This window comes from Xenopus tropicalis, chromosome 7 (genome assembly GCF_000004195.4).
Source record: "Xenopus tropicalis strain Nigerian chromosome 7, UCB_Xtro_10.0, whole genome shotgun sequence".
Taxonomy (NCBI): Eukaryota; Metazoa; Chordata; class Amphibia; order Anura; family Pipidae; genus Xenopus; species Xenopus tropicalis.
The window spans coordinates 63,639,705-63,663,378 of NC_030683.2; the positions used below are offsets into that span (position 1 = coordinate 63,639,705).

The 23,674-nt window shown below is 42.9% G+C and overlaps 1 protein-coding gene across 4 annotated transcripts in view; it reads left to right on the forward strand.

Moving 5' to 3' along the window:
• The window catches only part of ube4b (ubiquitination factor E4B), a 92,383-nt gene that overhangs the window by 52,076 nt on the left and 16,633 nt on the right, over positions 1-23,674 (forward strand). For all 4 annotated transcript variants that reach the window (XM_031906349.1, XM_018095832.2, XM_018095833.2 and 1 more), the window contains 8 exons: positions 64-147; positions 2,286-2,342; positions 4,802-4,918; positions 5,105-5,203; positions 11,377-11,490; positions 11,582-11,780; positions 15,114-15,252; positions 21,101-21,200. In XM_031906349.1, coding sequence (XP_031762209.1) covers positions 64-147; positions 2,286-2,342; positions 4,802-4,918; positions 5,105-5,203; positions 11,377-11,490; positions 11,582-11,780; positions 15,114-15,252; positions 21,101-21,200 — 909 coding nt within the window. The remainder of the gene's footprint in view (positions 1-63; positions 148-2,285; positions 2,343-4,801; positions 4,919-5,104; positions 5,204-11,376; positions 11,491-11,581; positions 11,781-15,113; positions 15,253-21,100; positions 21,201-23,674) is intronic.

Below are 23,674 nucleotides of genomic sequence, written 5' to 3' on the forward strand. Positions count from 1 at the left end.
AGCTTTTTTGTTTTTTAAACATTATTTTATGGTAAACTAATGGTTTATTTCCTTTCCATGCAGATCTTTGTTCCCATTCTTCAAGGCTTATCTCAAGCTGCTACAGAGTGTTCTCTGGACAGTGATAATTTTAAATACCCTCTAATGGTAGGTGTCTTTTTATTCTTGTTAGGGCAAATTTGTAGCCAGTGTTAAAAAATCACTAGCGCTAGTTTCAAATCTCCTGAAAATGCCTTGCCATAGACTAACATTAGGATTACATATTACTTGGAGCAATCTGTCTTAATAGTGAAAAATTTCAAAGGAAGGCATTTTCTCCCAATTAAGCGCTTAAGTAGCCAGCGCTAGTGATTTTTTTTTTTAAGCTGGTTACAAATCTCCCTGTGTGTCATTGTCATGAGCAAATGCTATGTTCCACATAAAGGTTGTAAAGCTTGCATCTTGTTTCAGCACCATTTAGTGTTTTAGAATGGAAAGCAAAAGCACAAAAATGCATCATACTGGAAACCCGCTACCCAGAAAGCTCCAAAATATGACGCAGGCAATTTCTTAGTGTTTTTTTTTTTTTTTAAAGAAACATTTTTGTTTCCAATTTGCTAGGCACCCCTTAGTGATGAGAACTGTTAACCTGTGACCCTGAGCTGGTGTCCCTATCCACTGCAGGGAACACTGCTTTCGGTCCTTTTGATTTTGGCTATTGCTCTGGGCATTGCACATGGGCAATAGAGCAAACATGGAACGTAGAAACTGAAATCCAGAGTCTTTATTTTGTTGTGGGTTCCCTTCAATAGTGAAAAAAAAAGTTAAGCACCGACACTCAAGTTGAAACAAGCAGGGAAAGCCCTTGTAAAGTTTAGCAATTATAACCAGCCGGTTGATTTCCTAACAAATTTGCCTTTTCCTTTAACATAAATGTAATACTATATCTACGGAATAGTTATTCATCTTATCCCACTCTTTCTGTGAGCAAATAATTATAAGTTAAAGGTATTTTGAAAACTCTCGTTCAATTAAGCTTTGTATTATTAAATGGCTAACAACTTTTTAATGAGAGGCCTGCCTCAATATTAGGATTTTATGGAGCCTGTCTCTCTTATTATGTGTGTGGAGTTGGTTACCACTGACAGGTTTTTTTGTGTATTAATAGGATCCTCTCGTGTGCCAGTATTTGTAATGTGCAAATACAAGGTGAATATTCTTGAACACATATGTTACACCTTTTAGGTGACCTGATCTTATATCAGAATAAAATTATATTTGGGCAAATGACTAACATACACCAGATCTTTTAAAAAGGGAAGATTTATTAAATGGCTTTACATTGGTGAAACAGACTGTATTTTTATAGAACAGTGTTACTGCTTTTTAAATAGGGGTGGAATCATCCACTGTATGCTGTAATCCTAAGGGCAAGTAGTGCCTTAAAATATAGCAGCAACCTACTGTATAGTTTTCATGGAGAGGCTGCTTTTAAACCTCAAACACCATACTAAGGTTACATTTGCTGCAAAATTTTCACAGGAGCCCATCAGCACTCTGCCTTGCCATCACCACAGGGATGTGGACACAAGAAGAAATTATTACATGGCACAGAATTAGTGTGGTTTTTAGTGACAGAAAAACATAGAAGTTAGTGTCCACAAAGGAAGAGTAGAAAAATTACATATATGTACTTCCCTGGTGGAAATTTTATCCAAGACACCAGCAGTGCAATGCAGCAGTTCTGCACCACCGTGCTCTCTTGGAAGGAATAAGAATTTCATATTTAACGTAATTCAAACTGCGAAAGAATTTTAGAAATTATCTTTGTCAATTTTAATTTTTTAAACAACTCACAAAAATATTTTTTATGATGTTTTATGAAAAGAACATTTAAAAGCATAACCACATAGTAGTTAAAGTTGTAAAGAATCTCAAGTTACATTTTTGCTTAAACAGTTCTTTTATAGCTACAGATAGGGGTTTTTCTCCTTCCCCTGTGACAATGATGGTTCTCTGGATTTTTCAAAGACAAGGTTTTACCAATCTATGCAGGCAGCTTCTTCTGGTTCAGTTAAATTGGAAAAATTGTCTACGGCAGATCCTTGGGAAAGCTGATATCTTCATCCCCATGTCATATTACTATTCCATCAGAAGTATCTGCCATCGACAACATGATCATGGCTGTCACTTGAAACATCCATGTGCTGACCCAACACCAGCCCCCACTCCTGGGTCAATCGTGTGTATGCCATTAATTAACTTTTGTGTAACGTGCCATGTAACTGTTTGTTTTTACATTCCAGGCATTGGGTGAGCTTTGTGAAATTAAGTTTGGGAAGACTCATCCTGTCTGCTGTTTGGTAAGTAGCTATGGGCTTTCCAAGTGTCCACAGCAGTATGAATATCCATTGAACCTTCATAGTTTGTTGCAGAACAAATTTGTATTAGAATTTTTTTTTGTTATTTTTTTTTTTACATCGCTGAAGTTAGCCAGTATTTGTGCATAGCAAATAGGGTACTTAGACTTATTCAGTTATATTACAATATAGGTAGGTGACACAATTTGTTGGCAGTTTTTATAAGCATAATTAAGGAAAAATACATGAAAAGTGTAAAATAACTACTTCTGAAAATGATTACATTAGCTTGGGATACTGGGAGCCAGAAACTTATAAAATACATGGTGTAAAGGAAGAAAAATGTTTAAAAGAGCACTATACACTATACTGGCGAGATCGCCAAGCGAGCGGATCTTCACCTGATATCCCCACCTAAGGGTGGGCGATATCGAGGAGCGTGTAGGCTATAATTCGGCCAAACAATCAAATTATATTGGCCGCAATGGGGCAGTCAGTTTGTGGACCGCGTGAACGACCCGATTCGGTCCCCGATCCAACTGAATTTTCTAACCTGGCCGATCGATATCTGGGCAATTTTAGGTCAGATGTCAGTCGGCAGGCCCCTCGTTTCTGCCCCTACATGGACTGATAAATCAGTCACTATTTTCTCTACTTTGTATGTATGCGAGGAAGCCATTACTTTGAAGTAGAAAGCAACATTAGGGCTAACCTTAGCACTGTTATCTTTTTATCTACCCATTGTCCTTTAAATATTCTTCTGTGTAAAGTGTGGGAGGAGGATCGACATAACTCCATCTTGCCGTGCTACAGTTAAGAGACTGAAGCATATCAGTGCACAGGCCTCAAGGCAGAGATAACCTGGGAATATAAGAAAACTGCCAAATGAAATATTAAAAAAAAAAAAATATTTGCTCTTTTTGTTAAATGTACTTCAGAGCAGTATTCTGCTTTATGAGCACTATTAACGGATGCATTTTGAAAAAAAAAAAATGCCCATGAAGTATTTAAGTGATATTTTGTTTAGTGAGGGTGCTTCAACTGTGGGGTAAGCCAAGCATTTTTCCATAAAAAGGTGACAACCCTAGATGTACCTTGTGTTGAATGATTTGTGTAATGAAATGTTCAATTCAAGACTTGATTACATGTGCCATATCTGTTCTTGATAAAGGAAATTTTGTGGACGCCATATTCTGTCATACATTGTTATACTGACAGTCCCCTGACAGGATATCTGATTTCTAACATCAACAAATAATTCAGCACTGTCCGTTTATTGGTCTTTCTTCATCAACCAGGATTACTTGTAGCACTCATACTGTACCTTTTCATTTTTGGTAAGATTTGGCGGCTTACTGAAGACTAACTTGAAACTGTGGCTAATAAACTGGAAGTGCAGATATTATTCTTAATTTAACTAATCCAGTATTGTCTTCCAAAAGCTTACCTGGAGAGTGCCAGGGGTAGGCAACGCGGGGAGATTAGTCGCGAACAGGGAGTTAATCGCGGGCGACTAATCTCCCCCGTGTGCCAGAGCCCTAACAGTAATGTTTTATAGATGATAATGTGAATAGGTGGCTATACGATGGTATTTTTGGGCGTTCTGTCGCCTGTGGGGCGCCATTTCCTGTTGGTGTTATTTGCCCAATGAGCCATTGCCCTAAAATGAATTTGCAGAATCAGCAGTGTGATCAGTCATTTGTGTTTGCATGCATTGGAGCTGTCTGAGGTTTTCCATTAATTTAACTAATCCAGTATTGTCTTCCAAAAGCTTACCTGGAGAGTGCCAGGGTGATTATACTAGCCTTTACTGGCTCAGGTGGCATGAATTTCCCTACTTATAGCAATGGCTGATGAGTAAACAGTATGTTTTCTTTACAGCAGAGATCTCCTTTATTGAAGTAAATCTTCTTTCAGATCGAAGACATCTAATATTGTCTGTATCTGTTTCAAGTAGAAGCATTATTTAATTTGTTACTTTCATAACAATCAAAAGCAAAAAAGGGAGCCATTTACTAACGGTCAGATTTTTTTTTTTTAGAACTAAAAGTCGCCGAAGTTGCAACTTTTTTGAGATTTACTATGCAACAAGACTGTGACAATTCTGAATCTGTCAATACAACATCTAAAACTTGTCGATCATTTAGAAGTCAATGGCAGATGTCCCTTCTCTTCCCTGGAATATCTATCTTTGCTTTTGATGCTGCTTTTTCTGAGACAATTCATTTATCGTGTGACTAGTCAAAAAATTCAATGTTTTTACGACTTATCTGTGACTTTTTCCCCACATAGTTTATTTGAATATTTAAAAAGAGAAAAATTTGAATTTTAGTAAATCTGCCTTCACAAGTAGTCATTTAGTTAGGAGTGTCTGATCCTCAGACAAGACAAACTTTGTGGACTCCCTACTTTGTTGAAGCTCTCTCTATTTAATTCAGCTAGAGTTCCCTTGTCTATTCCAGATAACCTCTTTGCCCTTATGGTTGCCGAAGCCACTGAGCCCTGCAAGTGGACGTGAACTTCAACGACTTTCATTTCTTGGTTCATATTTTAGTCTCTCCGTCTTTGCTGAAGATGATGTAAGAAAATACTTCTATTTTGGTGCTGGGTAATTGTGGGGCACATGGGACCATTTTGGGTGCTTTGAGCCAAGTAATTGGATTACTGAATATTGCATCAATCAAAGCATTTACAATTACCCAGTATGCTGCAGCTGTAAGAAAGCACATGATGTTAATTGTTTGTCTTTTACACTTACCACTCAGAATAAAGTAGTCGAAAAATATTTTTCTGGACCAGCTATAACTTTGGAAAATACCCGCGTAGTCAGCCAATCTTTGCAACATTACTTGGAGTCTGCCAGAGTAAGTATCTCTTATAAACACAATAAAAGCATATTTCTTTTTTTATCTTATTTACATATAGCATATATAATTTTTTTTTAAGATGGTACATGGCTGTACATTTGTTGCAATTTTAAGAACAGAAGCTCATGGGGTGTTATCACCTATGGAAAATCATACTGTTCTACAGGTGACCAAACTCCCGATAATACCTTTGTATTGCTTTTTGTTCAAATAGCCATCAGTAAAACATTATTGTTGCTTGTCTATGAAGATTTTCATTCATCCAGGTCATGATATACAGTATCTAGTAGAATTAAGTCTACTAGGACTAACAACTGGACTTTTCTGAGTTTTTCTTGAAAACGTTTCACCACTCATCCGAGTGGCTTCTTCAGTTCAAATGACTGGTAGGGAATTCCCCACTATTTAAACCCTTGATAGTAGTACAGTCACAATACATCCAGTCACAATGGTTCCATTGAACTTATTCAGTTTGTGAAACTGCCCAGTTTACAGTCTTAATTGTGAAACTGCCCAGTTCCAACAGTAATGTTTTATAGATGATAATGTGAATAGGTGGCTATACGATGGTATTTTTGGGCGTTCTGTCGCCTGTGGGGCGCCATTTCCTGTTGGTGTTATTTGCCCAATGAGCCATTGCCCTAAAATGAATTTGCAGAATCAGCAGTGTGATCAGTCATTTGTGTTTGCATGCATTGGAGCTGTCTGAGGTTTTCCATTAAGGCACAGAGACACTTCCTGTTGAGCTTGCTTTGGTCTTATTTAGACATTAAAAAAAATGGTTGAAACTGCAGAACAGATAGCAGACATGTTGCTATGAAAATAATAACTTGTGTCAAGGAAAACCATTACTTGTACAGATTGATATTGACATATCATTTGTCATGATTAATTCTGGTGTTTGAAAGAAAAAGGTACTAAAAGTTAAGAGCTGAATCAAAGCCTTATGTGAATATATCGGAAGAGGTACTCCCCATCAATTCTGATTCTACAGGAGACCCACTTGGTCGGACAAAAGACTTTGGCACTTAAAAAGCCATGGGTAGGTTGGACTTACCATGTCTCATTCTCCTCCCATTCCAGGGGTGTCTCTGTTTGGATCAGGAAAAACCTTCCCTTTGAATTAATCCTAATAATATCTGACCACTATGGCAGGTACATACTAATAGCTTGCCTATTGGCTAATGAACCACTGACGGTAGTTAACATATACATGCCACCCCCATTCACTATTACCTTACTAGAACATATTGGGGGGAAAAACTGGCCGATTTGCCTCCTGCCCCTCTCTGCAGCATGAGAGATATGAATCAAGTTTTGGATTTTGCCAGGGATAGACTGAACTCCACTAGTACGGGTCCCACTAACCTCACACACTGGGCAAACTCCCTAGGCCTCTCTGACATTTGGCACTGGAGATACCCCAAAGACAAGACATACTCCTGCCACTCCTTACCACACAAAACCTTCTTTAGAAGCAATAGCCTAAGCTACATCTGATATACTTCCACTAGTAGAGCAAATCTCCTATTTACCTCAGCACCTATCAGACCACTCTCCCCTTTTATTGCGGCTCCAGTGGCTCCTCAATCCCACAGACAGACTCTGGCGCCTAAGCCCCCGTTGGCTTAAACTAATCACCCACGCCGGGAAAGTGGCCAAAGAACCAATCACAAAAGCAGAATAAAATGAAAAAACAGCAGCACTCCGGAAATGTTGTAGAAAAAAGTGACTTTACTCAAGTGCACACAGCAACGTTTCGGGCTTAAACCAGCCCTTTATCAAGGGCTGGTTTAAGCCTGAAACGTTGCTGTGTGCACTTGAGTAAAGTCACTTTTTTCTACAACATTTCCGGAGTGCTGCTGTTTTTTCATTTTATCCTGGATATTGTTTTACCCTGGCTGAGGGTTCAGCTTGCACCTGGGGCTACAACTAGCCGGTTTGTCCATTGTGTAGCACACCTTAATCAATTTGTTGATAATCACAAAAGCAGAGTTACACACCTCAGAGACTCAACAAAACCACTTTAACAACCCCTCAGCAGATACATATGAATAAGTGAGGAGAGCAGAGGCTGCCCTCGCCAGAGTCTTCTGCAGTCGCTAAAAAAGCTCTGCTATATAGCTCACAGCATATATTTGACAAAGGGGACAAAAACAGGAAAATACTAGCTAAGCAACAACAGGCCTCCACAGCTGTACCGCGTATTCAAACTGAAAATGGCACTATAGTCCATGATCCCCACTTGATAGCGGAGACATTTGCCTCCTACTATCAAAACTTATATAGCTCCACAACTGTGCACACACCCTCACAGCTGCGCCACTTTCTAGATTCCATACCTATGCCCAAGCTAAACTCCCCAGAGAGCCTGGTTGAATGCACCCATCAAGTCTGAAGAGGTTAATCTGGCGATACAAACCCTTCCCTCTAACAAAACACCTGTGCTGGTTGGACTTCCCCCAGAATGATACAAAGCCCTAAACGATCTGGTGGCCTCTCACCTACTAAACACGTTCCAAGCCGATTGGGACCGCCAATTCCTACCCCCATCATTTGCTGAAGTACTCATAGTTGTAATCCCTAAAGCTGGTCGAGACCCTACCCTCTGTAGCTCATACCGCCCAATATCATTAACACAGATGCTAAGGTATTAGCAAACATACTAGTTGCCAGACTCACCCGGGCAGTAGAAGACCTAGTGCATCCAGACCAATGAGGCTTTTTGCCTGGCAGGACAACGGATTTTAACCTCTATCGGCTGTTTACCAACCTCCAAATCCCTCATGCCAACAGCGTCACCAGAGCAGTAGCCTCTCTTGACTCCGAAAAGGCCTTTGATTCGGCAGAATGGGATTAACTGTGGGAGGTCTTGCAGATATTTGGCCTGAGGGCCCGGTTTATTCAGTTGGTAAAGCTACTCTACAAATCCCCAGTAGCCAGGGTCAGGGTAAACAATACCATCTCTCCACCGTTCCGCCTACATAGGGGAACTAGCCAGGGGTGTCCCCTTGCCCCAGTCCTCTCTGCATTAGCAATTGAGCCCCTGGCCATCACAATACGAAACAACCCTGATATAAAAGGACTCCACTATGCCAATATTACTGAGGTGTCACTCTTTGCAGATGACATATTAATATACCTAGCAGACCCAGCAAACTCACTGTCTACTCTTCTAGAGGTTATCCAGAAGTTTGGCAAATACTCGGGACTGAACTTCACCAACTTCACCATATTGATCCTTACCCAGAGACGCAGGCCTTACCAAATACACCCCTAAAGAAGGCCACAAGATTTAAATACCTGGGGGTGCAGATACACACAGACCCCAACTCATTTATACAGCTCAATTTGGGCCCTTTAATAAACTCTTTCATTATATTCACAACACCCCATTCACAATTCCTTGTTCTCTATTCCATTTATATGGGCAAACAAGACACCTCCCATCTCCTGGGCGAGATTGACGGCCCCCATAGCCAAAGGGGGATGGGGGCTTCCCCATTTCTACTTTTTTTTATCTGGCCTCTCAGATATACTATCTACACTGGTGTCTTTCACTTAATTCCTACAATCCTAATATGCCTCTCCAAGCTTCTATCCTCCATTCACTAGAAGGCCTGGGTACATACCCCTATAGACACTTCTCTGTTCTCCCAGAAACCCTCAAAACTCCACATCAAGCATGGGCTGCTTCCCTAAAATTGCTGGGTCATCCATTGCCATTCCCTTCACCACATCTCCCACTGTGGAGAAACTCCAAATCTCTATGATGTACCTCAGTGCTGTCCAACTTCTGCGGTGCCGAGGGCCGGAATTTCTCTAGCATACATGGTGGAGGGCCGCTAATGGAAGACAGTTTTGACTGCTCCCCTTTTTGAAACCACACCCACTTTAAACCACACCCATTTTATCACAATGGTGGTAGCACAGTAAAATCCTAAATTCTTGGTCCTTACTGTGGGGATATAAACCGTCATTCATATGTGAAAGAATTATATTATGTCATATTAAGATATACCCTTAAATTCCATATGCCTCCTCCTGCACAGCAAAGCCCAGTACATAATTATACACCTTAGGGACCATTGAATGGCTATTTCCAACTGCTAACAAACTCCCACAACAAACCCCTGCCAGGTTCACCTCTCACAAGCAGCATAGGGCAGGCAGAGTATGGCACACACAGGCAGGGTAGGGCAGGGAGAGTATGGCACACACAGGCAGCACAGGGCAGGCAGAGTATGGCACACAGGCAGCAGTCTGCCTGTCCTATGCGGTGTGCCATACTCTGCCTGCCCTACCCTGCCTGTGTGTGCCATACTCTGCCTGCCCTACCCTGCCTGTGTGTGCCATGCTCTGCCTGTCCTATGCTGCCTGTGTGCCATGCTCTGCCTGCCCTACCCTGCCTGTATGTGCCATACTCTACCTGCCCTATGCTGGCTGTGTGTGCCATACTCTGCCTGTCCTTAGCTGCCTGTGTGTGCCATGCTCTGCCTGCCCTACCCTGCCTGTGTGTACCATACCCTCCCTGCCCTATGCTGCCTGTGTGTGCCATACTCTGCCTACCCTATGCTCCCTGTGTGTGCCATGCTCTGCCTGCCCTACCCTGCCTGTGTGTACCATACCCTCCCTGCCCTATGCTGCCTGTGTGTGCCATACTCTGCCTACCTATGCTCCCTGTGTGTGCCCAATGCACACAGTGCATAAACAAACACGTTGAGTGACCATGAAGCATGCTTTTCATTGACTGTATGAATGTATAAAATACATTAGCATATTAAAAACGTCTGAGTCAGAAGTATCAGAAACTGAGGAGTCGGAGTTGGAGAATTTTTCTACCGACTCCACAGCCCTGAGCCTAAGGTTGAACAATGCAGGTATTAAAAGGTGTGAACAACACAGGGGATTACATTTTTAAACCATACAGGAGGATTACATCCTGAATCGGAGGTGGGAACCATGCAGGGGGCCAGTTAATCTCAGTACTGATACCATTTAAAGCTTACACAAAGGTAAGCCATCAAAGCAGCCAGACAGGTGGGGGGCCACACAGAGGGGGGTCGTGGGCCGCCAGTTGGACAGCACTGATCTACCTGATGTTATATACTGGACAAGCTTAAGCCTTAAAAAATTGGCAGACCTCCTCCCAGAGGACCAATTCCCAACTTTTCAAACCCTACAAGAGAGGGTACCTGACCAGCAGGTCCAACTATACAGATATCTCCAACTGCGCCACACCTTTCAGGCCCAGTTTCACTCACTTTCTCTTACAAAGGTTACTCCTATCCACCCTATACAAGAATATAATGGAGAGCCTCCTAGCACCCATCGCCCATGCATACCATCTCTGGAAGCAAGCCATTCCAGACTTACAAGTGGAACAATGGGTGGAAGCTGTAGACACAGCTTATGATTATCTAATCTCAATAAAACACAGGCTTATACAATACAAATTTCTTCACCAAGTCTATATAACTCCCTCTTAAGCTATTAAGTATAGGCAAAAGGCATGATGATCATGATGATCTCTGCCCCCGATGCAATTCCCCAGGTGCCAACTTTAAACATATGATGTGGTCATGTCCCCCTATAAATAGATTCTGGAAGGATATAATAGGGACTTTGGCTCAGGAATCGGGTACCCCCCAAATAGAAGACACTGTGCTCTGCCTACTTAGGGGTCATTGATGATATACTACCTACCAATGCAGCCAGAATTAGACTCTGCATTCCTATGTTCTATGCAAAAAAGACAGTGATTATGCACTAGATGGGGAATAATTTACCTTCTCTGAATTTTTGGAGACAGTAGACGGCGCCCTCCCGCTTATAAAACTTACACCAGTCACTCCATTTGAGAGAGTATGGAGTGACTGGTGTAACACGGACCCCTTGGGCCTGTAACCTCTATCACAGACTAATAACAGCTATGTCAGTGCACCTTTTTGATAAATGTACCTTAACAAATTGTGTACCGGTAACAACACAATATTGCAATATTGTTATTGACTTACTGCTATTGTATATCATTGTTCATGTCCTTTATTTTTGTTTGATATATGTATAAACTCAGTAAAACTCAACTTTTTTCTTTGTAAAATTATGTTAGCATGTGTTGTGTCACACTAAGTTGAAAAGTATTGTTAATTTTTTTTTTTTTTTTTTAGCAAGAATTGTTCAAGATTATACACAGTATATTGCTAAATGGAGAAACCAGAGAAGCTGCCCTTAACTACATGGCTGCTCTTGTCAATGCCAACATCAAAAAAGCACAGATTCAGGTAAGAACAACCTAGCACCAGATAATGTATTTTACATTTTGCAAGATGAGTAAACTGATCTTTACTTTTAATACATAATTCTAAATTGCAGACAGATGATAGGCTGGTTTCTACAGATGGCTTCATGCTTAATTTCCTTTGGGTGCTGCAGCAGCTCAGCTCTAAGATTAAACTGGAGACTGTTGATCCTATGTATATTTTCCACCCAAAGTGCCGCATCCTCTTACCCAGTGATGAAACTCGCATCAAAGCTTCAACTGAGGAGGTGACTAGCTGGATGTCTGATATAAGTAAGTTTGGTCAAACTTGTTTTGTAATATATGTGTGCCGGTATTTCAATAATGTATAAAGAAATACATTGGGCATAACTTTTATACCTTGGCATGGGCTTTGCCCATATCAGCCCAGTTACACCTAACCACATCTCTTTTTAGTTAACCCAATTTCCTTCTAGAATATAGAACTGTTATACTAAAATAGGGACATTTTGGGACTTATTCTGGGGTCTAGGCCAAAATTTGCTCAAGAGTATGCTTGTTTGCAGCCAATCCATACATTTTCAAAACTCAGTCATAATTTTGATTCTTTTGAACAGCAAAGTTAGGACATCTAAATAAGCCAATAATACAGTTGGCAACCATCATGTTTACATCACTGTACTAAATTATTCAGTGAAATGTAAAGTTCATCTCAGACATGTTGTTTGTGGGGATAATGCTGTGATAATGATTATTCTAATGCGAATGAAACCATACTGGGTTTAAAGTTTAATAAATACGGAGACAGGACAGATAGGAACTTAAATGTAAGGAAGTAAGAGGTAAGCAATTGAATCATGGGTCAGAATAGCTTTAGGTTCCTTGAGCACCAAGCCATGTTGTGTCAAATTGTTCAAAACAAACACTAGCTATTGGTGAAGTCTCTTCAGCGTATTTCAAACCTTCTCTCCAGTATCTCTGGATTTCTGGGTATTACCGGATTATATGGAAAATGGAGCATGCCGGCCACATTAACAGTGTTTTCTCTGTCTATCTATCCAGATTAAAGGCTAAGAACTGCATTAGTATTCTATGTTTAATAATTAGCGAATTAACACTATAACAATGCCCCAGTAATTCCAGGAGCAAAAAAACAATATGGCTATAAAACTTTAGAGATTGAGATTTGAGAACTTTAAAGGGGACCTGTCACCCACATGTAAAAGCTGTATAATAGCTGTATTTAGCTGTATAAAAGTCTTTAAATTAAATCATCCATACCTGTTATAAATGTATTTAAAATTCTGGGCTGTCAATCATATATTGCCTGACGCGTGGGACAGGCGATATATGATTGACGGTTCAGATTTTCAATTACAATAACTTTAACTTTCTATTCACCACTTCCATGTGCACGGGTCTGCTCCTCCCTCCCCTTCCCTTTTTTCCCTCCCCCACCCATCTTAACTGTCTCCCCTCCTAACTGTGCTGTGTAATCTAAGCTACGAGCAGCCAGAACTGCAGCACTGAAGCTACTGAGACCAAGCTAAAATGGCAGCTGCTATCTTAAACAAACAGAGTGCGCTTCTAGGGCTGTATTCAGGTATACTAAAGCTTACTACAGAATAAATATAGTTTTCTAGCTTGTACGCTTGTGACTAATCTATTGCCATTAAAATGCCAAAATGCCTTTCCTTCTTCTTTAAATATCTATAAACCCTGTGATTACTTCTACAAGCACAAATCAAGAAGTCAGGACTTTTAAGTAGTGCAGGTATAGGACCCGTTATCCAGAATGCTTAGGACCAATGGTATTCCGGATAAAGGGGTCTTTCTGTAATTTGGATCTCCATACCTTAAGGTACTAAGGTAAAGAGAAAAATCAGTTTTAAAATTCTGAATTATTTGATTAAAATGGAGTCTATGGGAGACAGGCTTTCCGTCATTCGCAGCTTTCTGGATAATGGGTTTCCAAATAAGGGATCCCCCACCTGTAGTTTGTAAATAGAACCTTTATTTTCTTTTGCTGGTAGCACCCATTGATACAGCTATAATCGGGACACAACATGCAAGTTGCAAAGTCTTCAAAAATTGTGGTCGGTTGATTGCTGTCTTCTGGAATAAACACATTTAGATCATGAAAGACATTGCACAACACACCACCATGTTTTACAAACTGCAAAGAGATTGACTTCTGTACCTTAGACTTGTTAGTAGTGCAGATGGGGCTTGTCTCATTACTGTCAAAGCAGTGATCCCCAACCAGTGGCTTGTGAGCAATATGTTGCTCACCAACTCGTTCATGATACTCAGTGGCCTCAAACAAGGATCCCAATTTTAAATTTCTGGTTTGTAGGCTAGTTTTGGAAGACAAAGACGCAAGTAGACACACCTGCAAGTCAGCCTTCTGTAGGCTAGGAGTTCAAATGGGGCTACAAAATAGCCAATCACAGCACTTATTTGGCATCCCTGTGGACCTTTTTCAACACTTTTTATTCTGTGTGTGGCTCACAAGTAAAAAAAAGGTTGGTGATCCCTGCAGTTAAAGGAAATGTAACACTAATTTTTTTTAAGTAAAAAAAGCTATTCTACCCTGCACCAATAACTGCCCTATCCTGCAAACCACTTAGACCAGAGCTGTCCAACTTCTGTGGTACCGAGGGCCGGAATTTTTCCGAACTACGTGGTGGAGGGCCGATAATGGAAGACAGTTTTGACCACTCCTATTTTTGAAACCGCACCCACTTGAAACCTCACCTGTGTTATCACATGACCATAACCATATTAATGGTTGTAGTACAGCAAAAACCTGCCATACTCTGCCTTCCCTGCCCTGCCTGTGTGTGCCATACTCTGCCTTCCCTACCCTGCCTGTGTGTGCCATACTCTACCTGCCCTACCCTGCCTGCGTGTGCCATACTCTGCCTGCCCTACCCTGCCTGCGTGTGCCATACTCTGCCTGCTCTATGCTGCCTGTGTGCCATACTCTGCCTGCCCTATGCTGCCTGTGTGTATGGCACACACAGGCAGCATACAGTGACACAATGCTGGCACTGCTCCTACAGTCTGCACAATAACTATATATTAAAAAACTTTTTAATTGCAGTACCACCTCAGTATATGTTCTTTTTGTAGTGTGCAGGGATTATTTGTGGGTTTCTACTGCTCCTACAGTCTGTTTGAGGTGTTAACAGGGGAACAATGTGGGTGATTACAGTCTAAGCCTGAGGTGTGAACACTGCAGGGGGTGAACAATGCAGAGATTAAAAGGTGTGAACAACACAATGGATTTCATTTTTACCATTTAAAGTTTACACAAGAGTAAGCCATCAAAGCAGCCAGACAGGTGGGGGGCCACACAGAGTGGGGTCGCATGCATGACCACAACTGCCATCAGTTGGAAATCAACTGTGTACACAATGTACCTATCTGCATGTCACTGCACATAATGTTATTTAATTGAACGTTCCTTGTCCCACATTGCAGTAGCAGACAAACCTGTCAAAAAAAGCTTTATAAGGCTTTTTAATATGATAGAAATTGAATGCTTCCTAAATGTCCTAATTGGCATAAGAAAAACAAAGTGAATGTTAATACAACATGCAAATTCAAGGCTCTTTACTGATATTATGTTTTATTTTTTAGGTAATGATCCATCTTTATTCTCAGAACCCAAGTTTCCAACAGAGTGCTTTTTCCTGACTCTACACGCCCATCATCTAGCCATCCTACCTAGCTGCCGTCGCTACATCCGCCGCTTACGGGCCATCAGAGAGCTTAACAGGTTGGTAGTTTTTAACTTTATGCTTTCTTTTCTTTCTGTATTTGTGTTTCTTGAAACCAGCACCTCTTCTGCCATTTTACTTGAGAAATGGTATCTCAATCCCTTAATGTTTTATGCTGATTTAGCAGACTTCTCTAGGAAAGGGGACATTCAAATAACTCTGTAACCTCATAATGCATATAGGGTACTATCTTCACAAATGTTCTTTCTTTTTAGAATCGTACTTCATTTTGAACACAGGATTAATAGTATTTTGTTATAAATATATGAACAAATTAGCTATTCTAAAGAAGTAGGGTGGAAAGCTGCATATTATATTTTTCTCCACCGTCTGCTTGGGGGACACAGGAACAGTGGGGTATAGCTGGTACCACTAGGAGGCAGGACACAACAACTAGGAACAGTTTGGCTCCTCCTCTACTGGCTATACCCCCAGCAGGCGGAGCCTAGATCAGTTTTTGTTGTGTCCTCAGGAGGTTAGGACGTTTTTATTATTTTCAGCTCAATAAGTCTGCTATTCTGACTTAGGGTGTAGTCTAGACCCCTACACTGAGTAGGAGGTCTCCCTCTGACACCCTCCAACGTGGGATTGTCTCCGGGGAATCAGTTTCACACACTATCAGGGCGCCGCCATTTTAAAATTTGCGCCACTTCTCGCACGCACTTCTCGTTCGCGCCCCCCTTCCTCCGCAACCCGGAAGTTTGGCTTCTCTTCGCGCTGCATGAGACGCGCATCGCACCTTATTCTGATATCTGGCCCTGCACTAGATATCTCCCTGCCTACCCCATACCTGCCTGTGTCCTGCAGGAGCTCTCCCTTGCTCGCCACACAGACACTACAGCTGTCACAGAGGCTCCTGCAGCTCACTAACAGTGGGGTTAGCTGCGACCACTTCAGCAGGCACTCTCCTTGGGGTCTCCCCCTCTCCCTATCGATCCACTCCTGCTCTCCCATCCGCAGGTCAGTAGTCAGCGCAGTCTGTACAAAAAAAAAATACTCATAGTGCTGCGCGCGTCCACCTCCGCAGCCCTCATCATGTCTGAGTGTTCCAGCGACAGTCTCTTTACCAGGGGCGCGACTTCAGCGCAGATAAAATTGTATGACTCATCTGACCAGGAGGATAATGAACCATCCAAACACTCCTTTGAGGCAGTAGACTCCCTCATTTCATCTGTCCTTGAGACCCTACATCTACAGGAGCCTGAAACCTCCTCTGACTCCATTCAAGAGGCATAGCAAATCCTCACCAGTGTTCCCTACACACTCTCAGCTGGATCAAATTATCCAACAGGAATGGGACAAACCAGAGAGGCGCTTTCAAGTAAAAAACCGCCAATTCTCAAAATTGTACCCTTTCCCCGCAGACCTTGTTGAAAAATGGTCCTCCCCTCCCTCAGTGGATGCTCCGGTCTCCCGTCTCTCCAAAACCACAGCCCTACCAGTTCCTGACGCCTCCTCCTTCAAGGACGCAATGGATAAGAAAATGGCGAGCCTTCTCCGCTCATGCTTTGCGGCTTCGGGCACCTCCTTTCGTCCGATTCTGGCCACAGCATGGGTCAGCAGAGCTATCCAGTCCTGGGTGGACTCATTACTCCAAGCAATCATCTCCGGGGGCCCCCCATCACGAACTGGGCAGGCCGCCCAAATCAAGGAAGCAAACGACTACATCTGCGAGGCATCTCTGGACGCTGCACAACTCACCAGCCTTTCCTCTGCCCTGGCGATGGCGGCCCGCCGGTCCCTCTGGATGAAACTATGATCAGCAGATTTTTCTTCCAAAAAGTCCTTGACTTCCCTTCCATTCAAGGGAAAGCTCCTCTTCGGACCAGATCTTGACAAACTTATCAGTCAAGCCACAGGGGGTAAGAGCACTCTTCTCCCACAGACTAAGGCCTGCGCATCCTTTCGCAGGGGAAGGTTTTTTCGTGGCTCACAATGTAAGCATACAAGATCATCTCCCACACGCCAGTCGACATCAGGCAAGAGCCATTTCGGGAATAAATACAGACCTCCCTAGCAGGGCAGAAAGACCTTCACCAAACCGACTGAAAAGTCCCCATCAGCATGACTACGCACCCCATCCCCCAGACCACATGGCCATAGGAGGAAGACTTCGCCACTTCTCCAATGCCTGGCTCACCCTTACTCAAGACACATGGGCCCACAGAATCGTGTCTTCCGGCTATCACATAGAATTCGTGTCCCCCCCACCGGCCCGATTCTTCATGTCCAGACTCCCACAGGAAGCGAACAAACGCAAGGCCTTACAGAAGCATGGAGGTGATTACCCCAGTCCCTCAAGGCGATCGATTCAAGGATTACTACTCAAACCTATTCGTAGTCCCCAAAAAGGACGGATCTGTGCGCCCAGTCCTCGACCTCAAGGAACTCAACAAGTTGATACGTCCTCGGAGGTTCAAGATGGAGTCCCTCAGATCAGTCATTGCAGCGATGTCCCCGGACCAGTTCTTGGCATCCCTCGATATAAAGGATGCCTATCTACATGTACCGATTTTCCCTCCCCATCAGAGATTCTTGCGATTTGCCTTCCTAAACCAACACTACCAATTCACTGCTCTCCCGTTCGAACTATCCTCAGCCCCGCGGGTTTTCACTAAGCTCATGGCAGCAGCCACGGCAGTAATCTCGGAATCTCAATCACTCCCTATTTAGACAACCTCCTCATCAAGGCACCATCTTTTCAGGAGGCACAGATAGCACTAAAGTCCGCCACGGCCACACTCCAGGAACTCGGATGGTGCACCAACCTGAGCAAATCTTCCCTAGTGCCCAGCCAATCTATGATATTCCTCGGCATGGGATTCAACACTCAGGCCAGGAGAATTCTTCTCCCTCAACACAAGATTGCTCACCTCATGATAAGATTCTGCATGAAGGTCCTAGGAGTAATGGTATCCACCATAGAAGCAATTCCCTTCGCCCAACACCACCTTCCACTTCAGTGGAATATTCTCACCTCCTGGAAGCAGAATTCCTTACTCCAGGAGATCCGTCTATCCCGCCAAACAAGAGCATCACTCTCCTGGTGGCTGCAGACCAGCAACCTCCCTTCAGGCAAGCCCCTCGGGGACCCTTGCTGGCACATCCTGATGACGGACGCGAGTCTCTTCGGATGGGGAGCGACGCTAGAAGGCCGGGCAGCCCAGGGCCAATGGACATCAGAGGAGAAGATCCTCCCGATCAACCTCTTGGAGATCAGGGCAATCCGAATTGGCCTACGCCATTGGCAGCACGAGCTGACAGGGAAGGCGGTGAAGGTCCAATTGGACAACTCCACAGCAGTGACGTACATCAATCACCAAGGGGGCAGGAGGAGCAGGGCAGCACTAAACGAGGTCAAACTCGTAGTTCGCTGGGCGGAGAACAACCAGACCCAGCTATCGGCCATTTACATCCCATTTCTCCTAAACTGGGAGGCGGAATTCCTGAGCCGCCAGTCCCTAGATCCAAATGAGTGGTCACTAAAAGAAGACATCTTCCACGACATTACGTCAAAGTGGGGAGTCCCAGACATAGACCTGATGGCCTCAAGACAGAACAGGAAGGTTCCTAACTTCATCACCCGGTACCCTCTGGCCTTGGGTGTCGACGCACGTCGAACATCCACATGGAACTTTTGTCTCGCCTACGCCTTTCCCCCCCTACCGCTCATCCCCAGAACAATCAAGAAACTCAGAACACTGCACACGACCCTCATTCTCATAGCTCCCAGCTGGCCCCGCCGAACCTGGTTCTCGGAACTCCTCAACCTATCGGTGGTAGAACCCTGGACTCTTCCGGTTCCCCCAGACCTGCTAACCCAGGGGCCCATTCGGCACCCAAACCCCTCCAACCTCAAATTGACGGTGTGGCTCTTGATATCCAGATACTAAAGAGGCAAGGGGTTCTCTGACGCCATGGTCCACACCATGCGGGAAGCCCGCAAACCCATATCCGCCAATATCTACCATAGGGTCTGGTCCACTTACCCACCAATGGTGCGACCGGAAAAGGGTGGATTTCAAAGAATTCTCGGTCCCCAACATTCTGGAGCTCCTACAAGCCGGCCTCTCCATAGGATTATCCCTCTGCTCACTCAAATCACAGATCTCTGCGCTCTCAATCCTGTTCCAAAAGCGCCTAGCGCTCCTCCCGGACGTGAAAACCTTCATACAGGGGGTAACTCATCTAGCACCCCCATACCAGGATCCAACAGCCAACTGGGACCTCTCCCTAGTCCTCCAGGCACTCCAACACCAGTCCTTTGAACCATTGGCCTCAGTCCCTCTGCAATGGCTCACTTGGAAGACAGTCCTACTCCTGGCTCTGGCATCAGCAAGACGCATCTCTGAACTCAGCGCGCTGTCACACAAGGCCCCATTCCTAATCTTTTACAATGATAGAGCAGTCCTGCGAACAGTACCACAATTTCTACCCAAGGTGGTTTCCTCCTTTCACCTGAATCAAGAGATAGTCATACCTACCTTTTGCCCTTCTCCATCCAATCCCAAGGAGGTGGCTCTTCATTCCCTAGATCTCAGGTTTTATCTGCACAGAGTTTGCGACATCCGGAAGTCAGATTCCCTGCTTATCTTACCCTCAGGACCACACCAGGGCACCTCAGCATCAAAGTTGGCTATATCTCGCTGGATAAAGAAAGCAATCCAAAAGGCCTATGCAGCACAGAAATTGGAACCCCCTTCAGGTCTAAAGGCACATTCCACCAGAGGGATGAGTACGTCCTGGGCCTTCTGGGAATCAAGCCTCAGCAGAACAGCTGTGCAAAGCAGCCACTTGGACATCTCTCCACTCATTCATCAAATTCTACCAATTCGATACTTTTGCGGCATCTGACACCCACCTCTCTCCCACCCTTCCTTACGGGGACAGCTTTGGGACCTCCCCACTGTTCCTGTGTCCCCCAAGCAGATGGTGGAGAGAAGGAGATTTTGTGTACTCACTGTTAAATCTCTTTCTCTCCAGTCGCTTGGGGGACACAGGACTTCCCTCCCAGAGAGAGGCCCTTGCTGTATCATCAGGCATGTATATAGTTACAAGTTGAATATGTTATTTAGGTTATTACACTCCTGCGTACTTGGTACAAACTGATCTAGGCTCCGCTTGCTGGGGGTATAGCCAGTAGAGGAGGAGCCAAACTGTTCTTAGTTGTTGTGTCCTGCCTCCTAGTGGTACCAGCTATACCCCACTGTTCCTGTGTCCCCCCTCCTGTGTTCCAGCATCTAGAGCAGCCTAGGTTGTGTGCATGAGGATCACCTCATGCACACACCCTGATTATCACCTGTATCCCACAGCACCAGCCAATGTCCTGCACAGGAGGCTGCTCTAGATGCTGGAAAATCTTAGGGAATATATTTATTTTTGGGATGTCTATGCATTAGGGGACAAAATACTGAAGGCTTGTGCTCCTTAACATTATCAACATAAACTTACAGTGGAACCTGTGTTTTAACCTAGGAGTATATAAATGTAATAAAACTGATACACGTGAAAAGCTGTCCAACAGTTCTGAGTAACTACTAAAAGAATGGGAACCAAGAAGCTCAAAACTGTGTTAAGCAAGAGGAAAAGGATCTGTATTTGTTTTGTTGGTTGTAGAGAGCTTTTGAATGTGTGCGTGGTGCCCTGTAACAAGCATACAAGTTAAAACTCGTCGAAGAACTTTATTTTTTTTATCTCTAGTAAGCCTAAGGTTTCTGCTCCTTTTTCTAAAAAATACACAATTTTGCCCTATCTATTCAGCAGCGATTAAAAAAAAAAGATACATTTTCAAACTATCTTGCTGTTGTACTGCCTTTTCCTTTCACTTTCTTTTCTATGATTTTGCAGGACTGTTGAAGAGCTTAAGAATAATGAAAGTCAGTGGAAAGATTCCCCATTAGCTGCAAGACACAGAGAAATGTTAAAGCGCTGCAAAACTCAACTCAAGGTTTGTTTTTATTTTTAGTTCTGTAGTCTAGTCAAAGGCATTTCCATTTGAGGTGAATGTGGGGGTTTTGTTGTGCATGATAAAAAAAGGAAGTCTCATTTGAAGCTTGAGGTAGGTAGCAGTTTTTTTTTTTTGAGGACATGTTAGTGTTAAGACTTTTGTTTTTAAGTTTCTCTTAAAAAAGCGCCTCTTACATAAAACAGGGGCTGATGTAATAACACTGCAGAAATATTCATCTGCACTTTTAAAGGGGATGTTCACCTTCAGACAATAGTCTGCATTTAAACAGCTGTAAGAAAAAACATTTTTGTAAATCATCTATATATGTGTGAATGAGCTTAAACTCTCTCTGCTCTCTTAGGGGATTTTCCAGACCATGATATGACAGGCAGCCAAATAAGAAAGTTGCACTGAACCAGGTGCCTTCATTTGCACATCTTTGATAACATTGGCTGGTGAAATTCAGCTAGTGAGATCAATGAAATGCAAATGAAGCAGGAGAGGGAAGGCATGCAACAGGGGTTGCTCAAGTTCAGACTATTGTCTGAAGGTGCTCGGGGTTAAAGGTGCGCCTCGCACTATAGCTTATGTGTTGGGTGCACTTAAATGTAGTAGTAAATAGTTTAGGTGAACACAAAGACACACATTTAGTTAAGGCACACCAAGTAACAAGTTAAAATGAATTTTTATTGGTTATTATTAAAATTGATTAAAATAAACTGAAAGGGGGAAGGAAAGGTTAAAAAGGGTAAGACCAAGCGCTTGTTGATATACAAGGTTTCACTTTTACTATTGCAACATTGAAACACTGTTGCAAATGGAATTATAATTCCTATATTTGTTACTAAGAGAACTATTATGGGGTTTGTACAGTTCATATATCGTACCAAATGATATGTTAAGGATTTTTACAATTAGTGCAGGTTTCTTAAAATGTATAAAGGAATTCTCACAATGAAGTCTAAGGGATCTTTTGTCCGCTTTTAGTCCCTGACAGGGTACTTTCTAAATAGAGATATTTGCACAGGTTGCGATTCACACTATTATGCCGTTCTTTCACCAGTAATTCTCTCGCTGTTATTTTAAATACAGGTAATATAAGCACCGGTTAGGTCTCCATTATGACTCCACTCAGGGAAGAATTAAGTTATTGATTACAAATGAAACCGTTTGAGCGGGTAGTGAGTAGCGTGTGTGGGAGCCTAATGTGCACCGCACTGATTCGTCTATCCTGCGAGGTTTATCATTCGCGCTCCGGACCGCCAGGTATATTGGGAAGTGTGCCACGCGGGCTGTGCAGGATACAACCCCCCACCGCTACTTTTGTTTTACCAAAAGGATCGGTATCCTGTGTGTGATCGTAGTACTCAGGGTACGGGGCCACATATATTGGCAAACTAATTATCCCGGAGTTCGGGGCCGTGTATCAAAGCGGGCTATTAGTGTAGACTAGTTAACTATGCTGTAAGATCCGGTACTATTTAGGTTGCTAATAGCTAAACCAAATGTAGCCGGTTTTTTTAATACTGCGCAGCCTACCCGGAAATCGCTTATTATTGTAGCAAACCGCTAGTTGCATCCGATGAATTGCCTATATTGGGCGTTGTCAGCGGATACTGCTATGCTTGCAATACTAGTCAGAAGAACATCTCTTAGATTAGAGCTATAAAAACGGCTATTTTTGTCCCTTGGCAGCCATAAGCTGGTGCCGTCAACATTAGCTGTCCCTATTCTCTTTAGTATCGATCATTACTATCAATTTAACATTACTTCACGAATCAACAAGCGCATGGCTTAAGACGCCGACGCGCGTTTCGCATGTACTGCTTTCTCAAGGCGAACATCAGAGCCTCCGTGAAAGTTGTTTAAATACTCGCCCCCACCAATCACAGTCGTTGTCTGTTTACACGTGGATTGCGATTACTTTCAAAATTTTTGTTAAAGCTGTAACGGGGAAAGGCCTAACATTAGCGTGGCTTCAATATATCAATCTTTGTTAATATCTATCCCTTTAAGAGTAACGATAATAGTTCATTAATGGCTCCCTCATTATTATGAACTTATATCATTGGTTGGTTTTATTTTTCATTCTTTGACTGTTTTTATCTTTTAATAATTTATTTATTTAAAAACCTAATAATCTGTTACAATAACAGAAAAGAAGGTAAATGACTGATCAGTGAAGAACCAACAAAAAAAGGGGTTAATTATGCCATAAGTTCCAAGATTGGTGATTACTAAAAGTCGTTCTGTAGGAAAAGTTAAAGTGAATGTGTATAGACCAAGGAACAAATAATGAAATAATGATAAAAGTTGTCAATAAAAAAAGCAATAATCAAAAGTGAAGGAGGAAGCATCGGTTGTGCATAATTGCCAAGTGTTTGCCGATACATGACATGCCTCCTACTAATATAATAGTGAAAGTGCTGTGTATTTCTGCTAATAAAATATGTGAAGATGAAAGATGCACTAAT